Source organism: Gymnogyps californianus, chromosome 4 (genome assembly GCF_018139145.2).
Source record: "Gymnogyps californianus isolate 813 chromosome 4, ASM1813914v2, whole genome shotgun sequence".
Lineage (NCBI taxonomy): Eukaryota > Metazoa > Chordata > Aves > Accipitriformes > Cathartidae > Gymnogyps > Gymnogyps californianus.
The window spans coordinates 52,132,392-52,150,156 of record NC_059474.1 but is presented as its reverse complement, the minus strand read 5'-3'; the positions used below and the strand labels follow the sequence as shown (position 1 = coordinate 52,150,156).

At 35.3% G+C, this 17,765-nt stretch overlaps 1 protein-coding gene across 4 annotated transcripts in view; it reads right to left on the bottom strand.

The window, feature by feature from the left end:
* Positions 1–17,765, bottom strand: part of CCSER1 (coiled-coil serine rich protein 1) — a 719,834-nt gene that overhangs the window by 250,838 nt on the left and 451,231 nt on the right. The window contains exon 13 of one of the 4 annotated variants that reach the window (XM_050895849.1): positions 16,029–16,338. The exons of the other annotated variants lie outside the window; for them this stretch is intronic. Coding sequence (XP_050751806.1) covers positions 16,258–16,338 — 81 coding nt within the window. The 3' untranslated portion in view covers positions 16,029–16,257. Of the gene's footprint in view, positions 1–16,028; positions 16,339–17,765 lie in introns of those variants that run through there. 4 annotated transcript variants of the gene reach the window in all.

Sequence of the window (17,765 nt, the reverse complement as noted above, 5' to 3'; positions counted from 1 at the left end):
AAGATCCATCTCTTTTTAAGCTAGGACTTTGAGGAAATGATACACGTTATGTGAGGTAGACAACTGTACAGAAAACAGCAGAAATTTCAGTGACACAGCAGTATCACAACATGTGAATTTGGATTAACATGCTTTTTGTGGACCTGGAGAATTAATATGAGGTTAAGAGCAAAGCGCTTGATTTCAGAATTTAAAATGAGGGAAGAAATAGTCTACAGAAGGTTAAAAAGATGCAACTAATAAAGAAATCTTGTAAGTAGAGGATTGGATTCAAGTTTTCTGAAATAAATGCAAACAAAAAACAATCATTTGATTAAATCATTTGAGAAAACCTTGTCTTGCTACTTCAATCCCAATAATGCTTTGCAGTTGCATACAGAATCTTTGTCTTGTTCTGGCCCCAAAAATGCATTAGATCACAAATTAAAAAAAAAAAAAAAAAAAAAAAGGTGCATACAAAAATGTGACAGTGTCTCAACAGTCACAGATGGATCAAGCACTATTAAGAAATTAGACCTGGAAATGTCAGGTAAGCCTCAGTAACTAAAACAGTTTTTGCTTTTGTTGTTCTCCATTCAATTTTTTTTTCCCCCCAATAAAAATTACATTTGTTTAACATCTAAAGACTCACCCTCCAATGAAAGCATCTTAAAAGCTTTCCCTGGAGACTTTTTTCAAGCAATTAATAAATAAATCAAAAGCACATACATGTAAATAGTTACCATATCAATGAAAAACTTATAGAAACAAATCTGTTCATTAAAACTGATGTTCATTTCTGATTTAGGAGAATGTGTAAAACACATTATAACCTGAAAAATGATAATAAAGTTGGCAATTTTTAAAATATTACCAAGTATAACTACAAGTCCTTCAGCATCGTCGCTAAAGTTGAACTTCATAGACCAAGTGACAGACAGGAAAATGGTCCAAGGAAAAACAACACTGGATAGTCATCACATCTCTACAACTAAGGTTATCACTAGCTCATTTGAATAACCTCTAAATAAGGCTTACTGAGCAATTTTAGTGAGTTTTTATAAATTTAACTCTTCATCAGTCTGTGCTGCAGCTTTCCACATATTCAATATGGACAATTTACCCATCACCACATTACGGAATTATGTGACCGGAGAAAAAAATAGGTTACATCACTGACCTGCATTACGTCCCACTATGAAGCCCAATGTTAACACTGGCAGCAATGTCAAGATCTTGTGTGCTCTGGAATCCTCTATTTATTTAAATTAGAAACTCGCACTAGTATTGTAGAAAATATAATGACCATAATAATAGTTTTTAAAATGTCCGAGATCAAATGTATTTGCAAGTCTTCCCCAATCATAATTTGGTTGTTTGGTTGTTTTTTTTTTTTTATGATAGCAGGTATATCCAATAAACAAAACAACAAATATTTCACTAAGGAGCATATAATTACCAGTTACTGTTAATGGCTATTGTTTTATGAGATGGTTGAAATGTAAGTATTTTTTAACTATTGTTAGTAATTGTTTATAAATAACATTTTTTGACTCATGGTAGGAAACCAAAAAAAGTGAAAATTATTTGAAAGCAGTGAATGGATTTAAATACAAGATAATAATTGGGTTTCAGCTATGGGTTTTACTTTAATTTAGAAAGAGGTAGGTTGTAATAGACCAACTATAAAAATAAGAGCTGCTAAATTTTATTTTTAGCTTATCATGGTTGAAAGTTAATACTTCACTTAAACTACCACATTATACAAATTATATATTTCATCACAATGTGCAGATGTACTTTTTAATCTGCCTCTGAAAACAGAACCAATATTAAAGCCTCCAGGAAATTTTCTTCTCTTTCAAAATTGTAGATTGCCCAGATTTCAAATTCTGCTCGTATATAAGAACAGACAAAAAAGTATATCAATAAAAATCTTAAGATATTTATTATTACTGTTAGCACAAGAAATCTGTTATATTGCATACTGACCCATGCACTATTTGTACACCATGATCAAGTTTATTACTAAATAAGGGCTTAGCTTCCCAAGAATAAAAATTCATCAAAACGGCAAAAGAAAAAAAAAATTCCAGAATTTCCCTCGCTTTTATGTGCAGGTAAATTTAATTAAATCAATAACAATTGTTAAATAAAATGCCACTAATTAGTTCAATTCATCAAAAGATTAATCTAGATTCAAAATTAGGTTTAAGATGTATATTTTGGACCTGTGCCAAAAATGGCATGTTATTTTCCTCTGATCAGAGAGCACTAAGTTGAGTAATGAGAACAAAACCTGTTTGCAAATGTAAATACAATGAAGCAGTCCTTAATTAGCACATGCAAATGTAAGTTCAGAAAATTGCTTATTATCTACAACGTTCAAAATTGTAACTATTTACACAAATTTAGAGATTATACTCTGTGTAATTAGGTGTAAATTTTAAGGATATGCATTAATCATAATTTGTCTTTGCAAATAGGATTAATTAGTGTTTGTAATAGCATATGCAAGTGGAGATTAACTGTGAATCACACTTGCTTAAGTCATAGACTAAATGAAGTCAGCATCACTTTTTTTAATTTTTTTTTTCCTAAACAAAGGGAACTACACACTTCAGTACCATTTGAGAAATTTTCCTAGTAAAAGGAAATATACAAAAGAACAGATCACGCCCACGCAAGAGACACTGCAATGCATGTTGCTTATGATGGACCAGAACACCCTGGTGGAGTGCTACTGATTTGCACAGATCAGGATCCCAGAGTTCAGTATGCTAAAACAGGAGACAACTGAGAAAAGATGACAGAATATTTACTTCTCTCTGCCTCAGAAGTGATGAATGCCTGAATAGCCACACTGTGGCCTTCTACGTAATGTACAGTTTCATTACAAAACTGGATGTGATCAGAATCTAATTAAATAAACCACAAAGATCACACAAAGCCAAACAGTGCCAGAAAACTGCTTTCTGATAAATCAGCATCACATTGTATTTTACGTATGTATACTGTACTATACTTAAAATTCTAATGTTTTCATCAAGCACTTTGCAGGTAGAAAAATTCAGATTCATTTCGCAAAGACAATAAGATTTTCTAAATTCTGAATGAGCAGTCCCCTGCTCTCTCCAGTCATAGTGCAAGGAATAATAGTAATAATAAAAATAAATACTACCTGTCTACCTCATCCCAAATTTTTTGGATAGACTGATAGAGAATGCAGCCTTTAAACTCCATGGAAGGGGAGCAAGGCATAACTTTTAAATAATTTTTGAATTTGGAGAGCTAAACCAAGGAAACAACAAGCAATTGCTGTCCCTCCTAGTTCTCACAATTTGTAAATAGTTTTTACTTCAATCTTGATATATGTGTTCACATGAACTGTACAAAAAATGTCATACTATTCTATTTATGCCACACAAGTAAATGAACAACATATTCAATTTCAGATCCCATTATAAAAAAAAAATAAATGGATAGATCCCATCTCTGACACCCTTCACAGCAGCCTATCTGCACCTTTTAAAGGCAAAGCAGATTTCTGTTCTAGCAGTGGTGAAACCTCTTCCAGGCAAATACAGTGGAAAGTCCTTACTTCTAGGACATAACAATTTCATGCATTCATACAGAGTGACACAGCAATTAATACTCATTAGTACAAGATAAGTTTTTGGCACATTTCAGGTACAAAATGTTCACAATGGAAAACCTCCATTATGCTAATTGAGAATACTATGGTGGAAAAAAGGAGATGCACTAATGAAAGAGAGCTCCATAAAAAAAAAATAAAAGGCCACAAAACCTCACAAAACTTTAAAATAATTATTATTTCTTCTACAAAACCAACCAGCTCCTCATATTTGCATAAAAAGTTGTGTCTGGGTCATTTACATTACAAAGATATTTAAAATTCCAACAGTTATCTTGATCCAAATCCACAAACTATATTTAGGTTTTTGGAGGATGTTGACTGCAGCTGGTACTTAAATACTTCTCTGTATTTGGACCAATGTGTTACAAAATTTAGCATATTAAGGTGTCTCCTAATTAGTTCCTTGTGTCTTGGACATGTAATGTGCAAAGTCATGGACTTTGTCATGTGCAAAATCTTCAGTGAAGATAAGGATCTGCGTACTGATCTGACCCTGTTCACCAACAAATGTCAGTGCTGATTGGTTTTAGAAACCAGTTTAATTATTTTTGAAGATACTGTTTCAAGACGGTGTTTTACGTTTTGTTAAAAGACGGCCCCGGATCTTAAATATTCATTTAACGCAACCTTAGAGCCCACTGGTGGAAGTGTATCACACTGCTCAAACTCATTATTTTCCTGAAACAAGAAAACTACAGTAAGATGTTGAGTTACTGAAGTTAATGTTTGTTGCAGCAAGTAACTTAACCCTTTTCAAAAGGTAATGTTATTAAAACATATGGAAAAAAGCGCTTTGGATATTTTACATTTATATTATATTAGCCTTAGAGATTCTTTGACATTGTAAGCTGTGACTTGGATTTTGTTTCCATTTACGGCTAGTGATGAAATTATAATCCTTGCGTAGGTAGTATAATCATGTACAATCATAAATTGGTTTGCCAACTTTGCCTAACTAAAGGCATCATAAATAATTTAGACAACAAAAAGAAAAAGTTTCAAGCATGCCTATCAGTCAACCCGCAAAAGCTAGAGTTGCTACTGGCCAATTCCTACCTCAGCAAATGTAGCTTCCTTTGAAACTAAGAGGGTTTCAGCATAGCTATCCAACATCAGTACATTGCTTCTTATAATCACAGATCATTTGATCAATTACTTTGGAAAGGTTGCATTGAATTCAAAGCAGTTACCATGGGTAGGTAGCTTTTGTATATTATGATATTTATAGTGCCTATGTACCACTTTTTACATGGAAAAATAACAATTAACTAATTGGTGATTAAATAAAGTACACTAGAGACAGATTCTGGCTCCCTTGTGTTTTTCTTCCCTAACCAACCCAGGAAATAGTTCTCATCTAAGAATGAGAATCTGAACTGCCCTGTAGATTAAATATCTTCTCTCCCCAAACTTGTCACATCCCTAGAGAGCTCTGCAGAGTAATTTTAAAGGATCCTTTTAAAAGAAACCTTATATGTGGGGTTTCTCGGTTATCTTAATTGGGACTGAATTTATGCAAAATAATAGAAATTAATGGAAAAGAAGGAATTATAAGTAGGCAAAGACCTGCTGCAATTCCTAGGATCACTGCAATTCTATGACAGCTATACAGTTATCAAAACCGGGGCTAACTGGCAGAGCTTTTCCCCGTAGTGTGAGGACCAAAGCAACACTGATTTAAAACATTGCCTCCAGAAACCTCTATCATAAAGATTACAATTTAAGTGCAGAGTCTGTCATGTGGATCCTCTAGTTGCCACAGATGTTGACTATGTAGTCAGATGTTGGCTTCTAATGACAAAGCAGGTGAAAATGATAGCAAACAGCAGGAGAAAGTGTCAGGATATTTAAATATCATCATTATTATTTCTGAAGTGCCTATGCACAAGTTGAAGCTTACTTGCATCAGTAACACTAATGTGCTAATTCAATATGCATTCAGGAAATCTGCAGCTGATGCAGTAACTCAATAACCAAGAGCCTGGAGAATACACTTTCAAGACAAAAAAAAGATAAAATGGCTAAGGATTTAGTGACAATCCTTGATTTAACTTATTTTCTTAACATGGGCATACAACCTGTTTTGCGGTAACTGATATAGATGTTGAGTAAGATAAAAAAATGTTAGTAAAAATTAAGCAGTAACTTTTTTTCAATTGGAAATTTTATTCAACACCCAAGAGTTTTCCCTCTTGATTTCACTGGTACCTCCATATAAACTTGCACTCCAAGTTATTGGTTCCGCACTATCAATATGACTACAAAGGAAATACAAAAAGATACATTTCAAGGAAAGATTTCAAACAAGAATGAAAACTGCAGATGGGGAAGACAACTGTTCACAAATGAGCACCAAAGTAGCATGGAAACCAAAGTGCTGACAAAGAAAAAGTCTGGGAACTAAAGAAAAAAAAAAAAAACCAGGAAGGAACAGAGACTAGGGAATTAGAGAATTGTAATGAGTCAATGAGGCAAGTTTACAAGTACAGGAAGTGAAAGCACTGGAAGTTTCCAGAGAACATTTCAAAGAAAGATAGAATAAAAACATGAAAAAAATTAACATTTCATTTGTACAGTCTTCATCCCTGCTCCCCTCCCCAATGCCTCCCCCCCCTTGCCCCTTCTAAAAGAAAATAGTTTCCTGTAGGCAGCAGACCTTTTTCAGAAATAATGTACTTGTTAACCTGTGAGAACTGACCTAGACTTCAGTCTTGGGAGAAGTGTAAGAGTGAATAATTGTCACATACTATGGGAGGTTTCCCCACTAGTTATTTCAAACATCATCTCTTACACACACACACATATATATAGTGGAGCAAATTTATGCAACCAGGGATTACAGAATAACATGTCACATTACTGTTGTGGTTATATTTAATGAGTTTTGGCAATGCATTTGGCAAAAAGGAAAACACCTAAGGTTTACTATGTGCAAAAGAAAACCCAAATACTAAGAAAACGTGCAGAAGAGCTTTTGAGTGACTCACCCTAATGCCTCAGGATAGTTCAATATAATGTTCTGGCATCCCAAATTGAACATGGAAGTTGAGTCAGGCTGTCCACACTTCCTTGTTCTTCAATCAAAACAGAGCCTCCCCTGGCTATAGATATTGAGCCGTACACCGTAAATACTTCTACAGAAGTTTTCTCTTAGTCCGATGGCTAAGAAAATCTGAAGCAGCAGCATGCTTTCCCTGGGCAAGAATTCTCTAGACTACAAGACAGTTCACTGATTTCTTTAACATGGCCTTTAAAAGGCCTCCCATGAAAAGGAGGTGAAATCTTGCCATGCAAAATCTTCAATGAGTATGCTTTCCCAGGTATATTTAATAAGATTTTTATTTGGTCCTGCAACAATCTACTCAAATTAATACAGGAACAAGAAGTGTATTTTATGAGCACATGGCCTCAAGTCTTTGAACATGCTTTTTATGCTTATGCAGAAATACTGGCACTAATCATAGATTAATTAAATTTATCACAAGTAAAGCAGCACATTACATTCATTACTTACAACCAAAGGGCAAGGGGAAGCAACAGTTGGAACAATGCAGGATAGAAACAAAGCCGAAAAGAGTGTCTTCAGCAGAAGGAAAGCTGCCCAATATTGTCAAAATATTGAATTCTATTATCTTTACTATAACAGTAACTCACCTAGAGTTTTAAAAGTCAGCTTTAAGAATTTTATGGGTATTTGTGTGCAACAACAAGGACTATGAGATCTGTACTGAAGTGTACAGACTAGCAGTATGAAAGAGGAATATATCACGTCAGTGCTCTCTTTGCACCCTCCAATTTACTGTGCTAGGATCTTCCACAAACACGTGACATGATAAACATACAGAAAGCATTCTATCTTTAGCCAGAACAGTAGCACGACCTACTGAAAATTCATTACATCATGGAATATAAGGTACTGCAAAACACTAATGCAAAGTAAGCCTTCTGGCAGTCTAAAAAGTTTTCTGTAGATGCCTAAAAGAATTTAAGAGTATTTTAATTAAATTGTACATCTGCGTGGTCAGCTGAAAATAGCTGTTCTCTATGCAGTCCAAGTTGACAGCATACAGTAAAGCGCTCTTGATATTTGCCAACCAGAATCTGTTACAAATAGTTCAAGAAAACCAAAGGGTGGGTAAACAAGTTTTACAGGAATTTCTTACTTGATACAAGATGGAATAAACCAATATAATTTTCTAGACATTTAAAAAGATATATAAAATTACCTTAACATCCACAGAATTGAAAATGGCATTATTTTCTTTTCACAGATTTTTAACATAGCAGCTAGCATTCGGAACTATAGGAAAAATATCACTTCCTAGTCCCTGAGAATTATTCTGTATGGGTAGTTTGCCTTAGATGTCTTTTTTTTCTCTTCCTTTCTGCCTAAAAATAAGAAAAAGACTGAGGAAAAACAGAAGTTAAAAGAAAAAGTGTGACTTTCTGGTTTCTGTTATTGTTGAAGTTTTAGAAGCATGCTTTATGGGTGATAAAAATGATGTTTTATAGAAAAGAAAGGAGAGGATGAGCCAAATGGGACTGTAATGTGGAGAGAGAATAAAAACAATACAGCAAGATAAAAGGAAATGAGCAAAGGAGCAACAGCAGGGGAAAATAATGAGCCAGAACAAAAGCCCCACCACTAACAGAGTTTGCAAATATTCCCAAAAGCAAGAGAAATTTGCAAGACATGGCAACAAGAGATTTGAGAAAGGAAGACAGAAAAACCTGGCATTTAGAAATAGAGTCAGCCAACTAATTTCTTCCCTTCCTGCTTAAAAGGAATATAAAAAAGTATAAAAAGCTCTTAGATTCAAGCATTTGGCACCTTCTTTTGGCAATATATGCCCCATATATACAATATCCACTTAATCTGCTTCTCAGCATAAACATGTTCCTCGGGATAGAGAATCACAAGGAAAAACTCATAAAAAAATAGGTCTATCAGCAATTATCAGTCTTCAGGTTGATAAAAATCCTTAATCTCATTTGGTAAACTGGGCAGTTTACTAGTAGCATCCCTTTACATTTGTTTTTTCTTTTGCTTTTTCTCTACTACTGGCCAATATCAGGAAGGAGCATTGAGCTACAAAGACCTTCTGAAGACAGACCTATTAGTCTCCATGGATATTTGTTGCAAAGGGAAATACTAAGAAGAAAATACTGGATAGATGTTGGTACACTCTGACAGATTCATAAAAGTTTTTATTTTCCTCTTTGTTCTCACTAGTTTTGTTCTTGTTTTGTCTTTCACACTACTTGTCCATGTTATTTTATCAGTCAGATCACTCAAATCAGATCTAGGAGTTCCACAACAAGGAAGTTTTAAAAGGTTTTGCTATTTAAGTTACTGTTGAGTTCACACTTTTACTGTTTTAAAAAGATTTGAAAGTTTACTTCTCTAGCAATACAAGAGCAGGTATAAGCAATGTATGTACACAAATTTTATTCAAATTTCTATAAGAGACTTATTATTTTGCCAAGTAGTTTATTCCCCCAGATTAAATTGCCAATGTTTGACAGATGCTTGTGAAATGGCTACCACAGAATTTGTGGCCCAAATTTGAAAGGTAAACTCTACCTGCTGTTCAACTCCTATTTGGTTGACATCAAGCTTGCACTGTCAAGTGCTGTATGGATTTAACAGAAAACGTGATGAAGAATCACCATACACACAGGACTGCTAATAAAGATGCGGCACATCACTTGGTCAAAGATTTTCCAGAATAGTAATATTAAATGCAACACTAATCTACCGCCAATACAAGGACAATATTGCCTTCTTAAAAAAATGCTATATTTGGCCTTACTGATACAAAATTTGATTGCTAGATTATTTTGAATGATAACAGGGGAGGACTGTATCCCAACAGAAGATGGAGTAAATACTGGTTTCCATATTTTTTTAAATTAGGCCTTTTCACTGACATCAAAGATCATCTTCTCCCAAATAAATTGAACGCAGTCCCAGCTACACCCAAATGACCTCTAATCCAAACACTTGTTCTTAACTTCATACTACCAAAAAAGAATTCCAGTATTAATGCAATTTAACACAATATCCCAATCAATTTATTAATTTTTCAGACCACCTTGCAAGCAAAACTCCAATTTTCATGTAATTCATGAAGACTAATTGTTCTGAGAACGTAATTAAGTAGGAGCGATGTTATTTGTAAAACTTTTCTTTCTGAGGCTTGGGCCATCTATCTGACACACTCAATGCAATGCCCAGCTCATGTAGCAAAAAAAGGTCTCTTGGCCTGAGGCACCAATGGAAGTTCTGTCAACATTATCTCTCTCACTCCAAGGGTGAATTCACAGTAGTCGTCACCAACACCACCAATCTCAGTGTATCCAGGTATTTTGGAACAGAAGTTATGCTAAGTTTCATTAGTTTCTGAATTTGCTATGTACCTAAATTCACACCTCTAATACACCATTTTATAATATTCATCCCTCACATATTAACAGATCTGTAAGTCCAGGGAAACATTTTCCTAACATTAAAAACAATTATACGATTATTAACATTCATCCCATTCGGCTCAACTGTGGGGTTATGCTTTGCTTTTGTTTGCTTTTGCAACAGGTTTATGTGGCAAGGTGTTGGCAGCGGGAGGGCTGCAGGATGGCCTCTGTGAGAAGAGATCACGGGCTGCCCCGTGCCGGACACAGACGCTTCCAGCCAGCTCCACAGTGACACAGCGAGCATCAGTAAAGCTGGTGGCATCTCTGTAAAAATGTATTTAAGAAAGAGCAAAACACCAGAAAGCAGAGGAGTGAAGGAAAAAAAGATACGATGCGAACATCAAGGTCAGTGAAGAAGAAGGGAGAGGTGCTGAAGGCACTGGAGAAGATATCCACACTGCGGCTTGTGGAGAGCACTGCACAGGAGCAGGTGGATATGCCCTGAAGGAACTGTGGCCCATGGACAGCCCACACTGGAGCACCTCCTGGAGCAGAGTCAGCCCCTCAGTTCCAGATCCCAATTAAAAAACAGGAAAGAACAAGTGACACAACCTCATAGCCCTGCCTCGAGTTCACTGGGATGCTCTCATCATTTCCAGAGTCCCATAAATAACGTTATCTGTGGCTTCAGCTCATCTTATATTTAGTTTTGCAATTCAGAGAGCTTCTCACGTAGAAACAATGGGCTGACTTCTGTCCAGTTACCACAATGACTGAAAACTCCTGGATTTCTTTTGCTATACATATATCTGAAACAGTTTTTGGTAGGCAACTAACTTGTTAGTTATTGTTTCTCTAGTAAGCACCTTCTAGTGTCAGGGGACAGTTCCACAAGCCTTCAAAAAAACTTGTGACAGTGGGAATATGAGTAGATACATGACAATGTCTGAAGAGCCAACTGTTCATCATTAGTCTCAGGATTTTTATTCATGTTCTGCAATTACTTGAGTTTTTTCAGGGTACCTGGATGCTTGCAAAACATACAGAATCTTAAAAAGCTAACTCCACTGGAGCCAGATAGGACCACTGAACTGGTCCTTTTGCAAACTTCCACTCTAACCAGTGAAACCTGTCTTTCTTCATGTTGTCTTTATTTCTTTAATACCTGAAATTTGGCAATTTCTTAGGGCTTCTCTTCGTAGAATTTATTCATCACCTGACAGGACTCTTGTAGTAGATTTGTCTCCACATTAATCTTTTCTCCTCAATCATTTTACAGACTGGAAGATGAAATATAGAGGCACACAGACGCACAAATATATATTCACATGGATACTTCTTAATATTTGCGCATTGGGAAGCTCATGTCTCTGATGTGTGCACTTAAAATTGTTTAATATATTTAAGGTATGAAGATCTTACTGCCTCTATCATCTATTCCTCTCATGCAGTTGTGCTTTCCTCATTCTTTGCTTAAAACATGATGTCAGTGAAGGTGTTGGCATTTCTCTCCAAATACTCAATAGTATGTATGCACCATTACACAATATAGATCAAGCCCCCCTATTTTAGTATCAAATACAAAGCTATCACTTAATTTCATCATGATAGTTAACATTAACAGCAGCACCAAGTTTTTCCTGGATGTTTATAGATTAATAAAAATCTCCTTGAAAGTAATGAAGCTGGTACTGAATATAAAGTTGTAACATGGTATCTAATTCATGCGTTTTCAACTTCAGTATAATTTAATACACACACACACACAAAAAAATATATCTTTGCAAGTTTTTTTGCAGTGCATTTGCTAGTAACCAAACAGAACTTTTTTTCCTTTTATTGCTGGTATCCAGTAGATTCTGTTTTCAATTTAATGCCTTTTTGTACACTACAGAAGAAACGTATCACTATTCCCCAAACCTCATTTGTAATCCTTTCCCTTCATGCTCCTTCTTGCTGTTTTATCATTAATGTTAATATTCTGTTGACTCTTAAGAAGTAGAAACTTCCATTACTAAAAAATGAATAAATGAATCCTAAAAGAGCACTGTATTGAAATGAAGGCAGAGTACACAGCCTGGATATAGTTCTCCCTGCACTTCTATTGAGAAAGTACTAGTAATAGGTCGGGGATAGAAATTGCGTTTTCTATTATTGGTATAACATAGCTCATATAGTATATGCTAACTTTATCCTCTTAAGCTCTTTCAGTTTTAACACTTATATAAAAGTCTAAAGCACACTGAACAGTTTAAACTATAATCTAAATGACAAAATAGTGTACATATACCTAAAAACCACTGGTTAACACTGGGTGAACTCAGCTGTAGAAGATAAGCCACTAATCTCCTAACTATTTAAGAACAACAAAATTTCCAGCCCTTTCACCATGCACACAGTACCTATGCCCACAAACAGCCTCAATGATTATGTTTCAAATTATTTTAGAGACCTGTTGTAAACATTGTAAGCTATAGGAATTCTTTGTTGGCCCAAATACATATTGAGGTACAGCAGAACAATTTATATGCCAGTATTCACACTGTTCTGCATGTTTTCATATTGAAATTGCTTCAGAAGATTAATTTAAAAAAAAAAAAAAGGCACTGACAAATGAAAAAAAAAATCTCCCTTCAATTCAAGCAGCATGTAACCTTTCTGCCTCTCTATTCCACCCCAGGCTTTTTGAGATTTGTCTGCCTCTCTGACTGCTTATAACTCTTAAAATCACTCTTGTTCCTTCTCAGCCTCTCAACATTTACCACAGAATATTTACTCTAGCTGTAACATTTTTGCACCTTTGTTAATTTTAAATCCAGTGACTCAATTTCTACTTTTTCCTCTCCTATACTGTATCAAACAGCATTGCACTCGCACATTCAGAAGTCCCTGGAGGAAAGCGCAGAAAGCAAACTCAGGTTATCTGGTACCACTTGCAAAGCATCAAATGGAGAAAGAACAATGTGTGTTAGTTAAAATAGCAAACCTCTGTGCTTGTTAAATGTCAATGCTCAGAATGAGAACAAAGTATTTTGCCAATACTGTTTTACTGTTGTATCCCAGTTAACACGGTGTTGCCATCGCTTGTAAGAAGACACAGGCTTTGGATTAAAGCTAACAACATGGGCATCAAGATTTGTTTTTGTCTGGCCTGCCTGGATATTTACTTTAGCTCTAGAGAGCAGTTATCTACTGACCAGGTTACTATTACTTTTTTTGCACTAGCTGTTGTTCAGCTTTTTACAGCTGTGTGGCGTAGCTGTTGTTCAGCTTTTTACAGCTGTGTGGCGTAACACCTTGTACTGGGCTTACATGGCAAGGTTTTGGTAGCAGGGGTGGCGGGGAAGGGGTGGCTTTGTCAGCTGTATGTTTGTATCTTACAGATACCAGTAACAAGCACTTACTCTATGAATAATGATCTTCCAATAACGAGCAATTCAAATAATTACAGGCACTGGATGATACCAGAGGCCCCAGGATTACGAACAACTCAGCAATGGCCAGTTACTCACCATCAAAGGAAAGAAACCTTTGGAGCGTGGTAAGACCAGTTGTAAGGATAACAGAGACGTCATGTGAACTTGAAATCAATGACAAAGAGCAAGGTGTACAACATGTTAACAAACGTATCAGAGATCTCAACTGGATTCTAGAATGAGGAGAAAGAAATCATCAATGTTAACATCAGACTCCTGCCAAGGAGTTGCGATACCAGATTTGCTGTAATGCTACCACTCCCACGACTGACCTGAAGCCATTGACCTTCAGATCACAAGAGGCTGTGCAAGAGTGAGCAATACATCAAAGAAAGAGGTAGGTACTAGGAACTTTGTGTACATTTAATTTTTGACTGTTTGAACTAGATGTGCTAGTATCACTGTAACTGGAATAATAATAAAAAAACCATCTTTGATCAGACTGTTCTAAGTTCTTGCCTATGCATATAAAGTGTGGGCAAAGCCCACACTGATCATGTCTCCTTGAAGTCTGAATAGTACTCGTCAATCATGATTTTTTTCCAGACCATTCGAATGCTATGTGAGCAAAAAAGCAAACCTGAGTAATTTCCTATTGGTTCATACTGTTTTGTAAAGCTATAGAAAAATGAAAGTAAAACAAAGAAATTACAAAAAAGGTATTGGAAATGATGGGTAATTTCACGGGAAAGTTAAAATCCCAATTCTTATGCTCTTTACCCCCAAAGTCAAAGAGCCATACCCAATTTTGCACTGAAATGACAGCTGCTAGCAACACCTCTATCAGGCAACAAGTTTAGAAATACACTAGCTGTTTATTTTAAGTATTCTTTCACAGACTTAGGAGGAACAGGTAAAAAGCTCATTCATTCAGGAAGTCAAACTAGTTTTCTTCTCATCTGAATCTTGAAAACATTTTTTTTCCTTCCACTCTTCTTCTTCTTCTTTCACTGACTTACACAGTTTTTCACAACCCTCTCCATTCCCAATATGTATTCCTTTAGGCAAAATACACATCTCTGTGCCAAAGCATCACAATGGAAAATTTTCTCTCTATCCTCTTCCAGATAACAGTATCAATTAAGGATTGAAAATATTACCATAACAAAGATGGTGATGAAAAAAGAAAGCATGACAGAGAGCAAGAGGTAGACATTTCTATGCTCATCAATGATTACAAAAAGGATTTTCTAGTACCAAGGAAGAGAAGGAAGAATGTCAACAGATGAAGTTCAACAAGGAAGGTAAAGTTCAAAAGGATAATATGCACATGCTCATTTCCGTTGTTTCTTTAAATTATGTATTTGCTACTTAATTGGTTTTTCAAGATAATTCCAACAAATAGAGTAGGAACTATGCAATTATACATGCAAAGAAGTTTCAGGAAGCCTGACCAAAAGGGTGAGACAGGATGCTGAAGATGGCTGTTACGAACAAAAGAAGAAAAGATGATATAAGATTGATAAACAATAACACCATGTTAAGTGGTATAGAATCAGCCAACATAACGCAACATCACCTGTGAAGAAGGTTCATTCACTTTAAAGACCTGCATGAATATGTAGTTGATTACTTGTATTTTCAGTTCAGATCCATTTAAAAAACTTTTAAAATGTTATTTTTAAATGAAAGTAGTATGTCCTCTGTTTGAAATTAAAGCCACAGGTGCTAAACAGGTGCTCCAGTTGGATAACTGTTATTGTTATATACTATGAGGCCTGATAAAAATGGCATAGTAACAAGATTAAGTATCGTCTCTTGTTAGTAAGAAAGATGTGGCACAAGCACCTTCTTACCTTACCTGGTAAGGGTGGGTGTAGAGTACATCCTCAGGTGAATGAAGTCAATCCTGGGTAAGGGGACACTGAAGTAACTAATACTGTTGACAGCATTTGTGGTGAACTCTCCAGTTTGCTTCTTATTTCTTGCTTAATAAAGCCATAAACCAGAAATTACCTCCCCTCCCGCTTTGGACAACAACAGCTATCCACTCAAGTAGCACAGTTATGTCCAGCAAACACAATATTCACTTTGCTCACATGTATTGGTGCTGTCTTAGCAATGTCTCTTAGAAGCTGAAGTAGTCAGAAAATAAGATAAAAAGTAAAGCTATGATTAAAATGGATTAAAAAATCAGAGTGTACGTTTTTAGGATCAGCTCTCCTATTTCCTGGGATAAAGCTGGGTAAATTCTGACCTTGTAAAAGCTTACCAAATCCCCTGCAGAAATGTCTCTTGAATCACACATAAGAATTACATACATCATTATAAACATTCATCAAATAGACCACATATTGAAAGGTCCTGACCCTGTATTCACAATCGGTGCAAAAGTATTATCAGTGGAAGACAAAAAAGACAGGTTTTAAAAAATAATAGTTTCCTTAGGTTTCCAGATCTTGAAAACGTATTTTTTCAATCGCAGAGACAAGCATCACTGAAGGATTTTCTCACTTGTAGTGAATCACCAATGGATGACTAAGTGCACAAAATGGTAAGAATAATTGAGTTTTATTTCAGATAATAACTTTGTGATAGCTTACTAATAATTTATTCATAGATATATTTAATAATGAAGATATTAGTGCCAAAAAAGTGATGTTTGACTGTCGATAATACAAATATTATGTTAAGTAGTAGAATTTTGCCAATAATGGTAACTTGCAGCTCATTTCATATACAGCAGTATTTAATTAAATCCATAAGTGCAGAGTGTCCAGATGTTGTTTTTTAATTTAATAATGATGGAACCAATGAGATGCTGATAGGTTTGTAAACTAATCCTTCAGAACATGGAGAATTCCACAGGGCCTTTAAAAAAAAAAAAAGAAAAAAAAAGAAAGAAAAAAGAAATGAAATGAAATCTTAGAGATGCATGGTTTGATGGCAACACAAAGTTAAATGAAAAATGATCGTTTCTGCTGTATGCAGTCATGCAGGCAGCATGTAATAATAAAGCTTCTTTCACACTAACGATCAACATAACAAGAAATTAAGTGACAATGCACACAAAACCAGAAATATGACTCGTCAGCTTGTGCACGACAGTTCTAGTTAGAAAACAGTTATGTACAACAGATGCCATGTTTGTACAGGAAAAAGGTCACCAGAATGAGCTAGTTTATGTTAATAGAGGGAATCTACATGCAGCATGCACACAACATGAAAACATTTCCACATTATGATAAAACTGTGTAAGAAGGTCATTCTGCATTAAAAAGCACTCATTCTAAACGTCCTAATATGACAAAAACCATACACATTGTTCTATAATATAGTGGTTATCCATGCCTCATTTCTGAATTTTGCTTGTTGATCTTTTCTTCAAGGTGAATCCAAGTTTTTATCATTTCTAAGAAAACATACTCAAAGCCTATTGTGAAACGTTGCTATGTTTGAGAATTTCTGATTGTTATTGAATGCACTTTACTAAATTCTCAGTTCATTCTTTTGAACAAAATTCAAAGGATTTCAGTGCTGCTATGATATTCCCAAACCATTCTCTGGCCTTACAAATAGGACACTGCTAGTATTCAGCATAATGTAGGAACAGAGTCAGCAAGGTATAATCTAGTGGGACAAGGATGGCTTTTTAATTTCATTCAAATAAAAACTATTGAAAGGTCTTGTTTGTCAGTGTCCTACTTCTTTTTATCCTTAGCGTAACAGGCCAGAGTGGATGTAGTAAAAACATGTTGTTAATTCTAGGCATAACTACTCATTTAATTAATACTTAGAGATGTCATGAGCTGCCTAGTAGCATCTCTATGATCGAAACAATGCGACTATAACATGCTGAAAATATACCACTGCAATAACATTTTGGTAAGTCATACTCACTTATAAGTACTACACAGAAATTAAAGTAAAAATAAGAAATGAGACAAAATGTCTAGATGGATATGCTTAAGTGAAAAAAGTAAACTTCTGGAGAACTCTAAGACGACAGTGAAGTGATGGAGCTAAAGCAGAAGTGGGAAAAGCACTATCTTCAAAAAAAAAGAACTTCTAGGATGAATAAGTAGTAATAACTAAACACCCTCCTTTCCTTCTTCCCCTTCTCTCCCCCACCCCAAGACATCTAAGCAAAAGTTAGTCACAGTAAGTCTGGTCAATATTTCTAAGTAACTCATACTTTATTGCACTTTAAAAGCAAGATAGCAACAGCATAACTGCAGCAGCAGAAGTTTATGACAGAGAAATGTAGAATAAGTAGAAAGATGGTAAACTTAACAGGC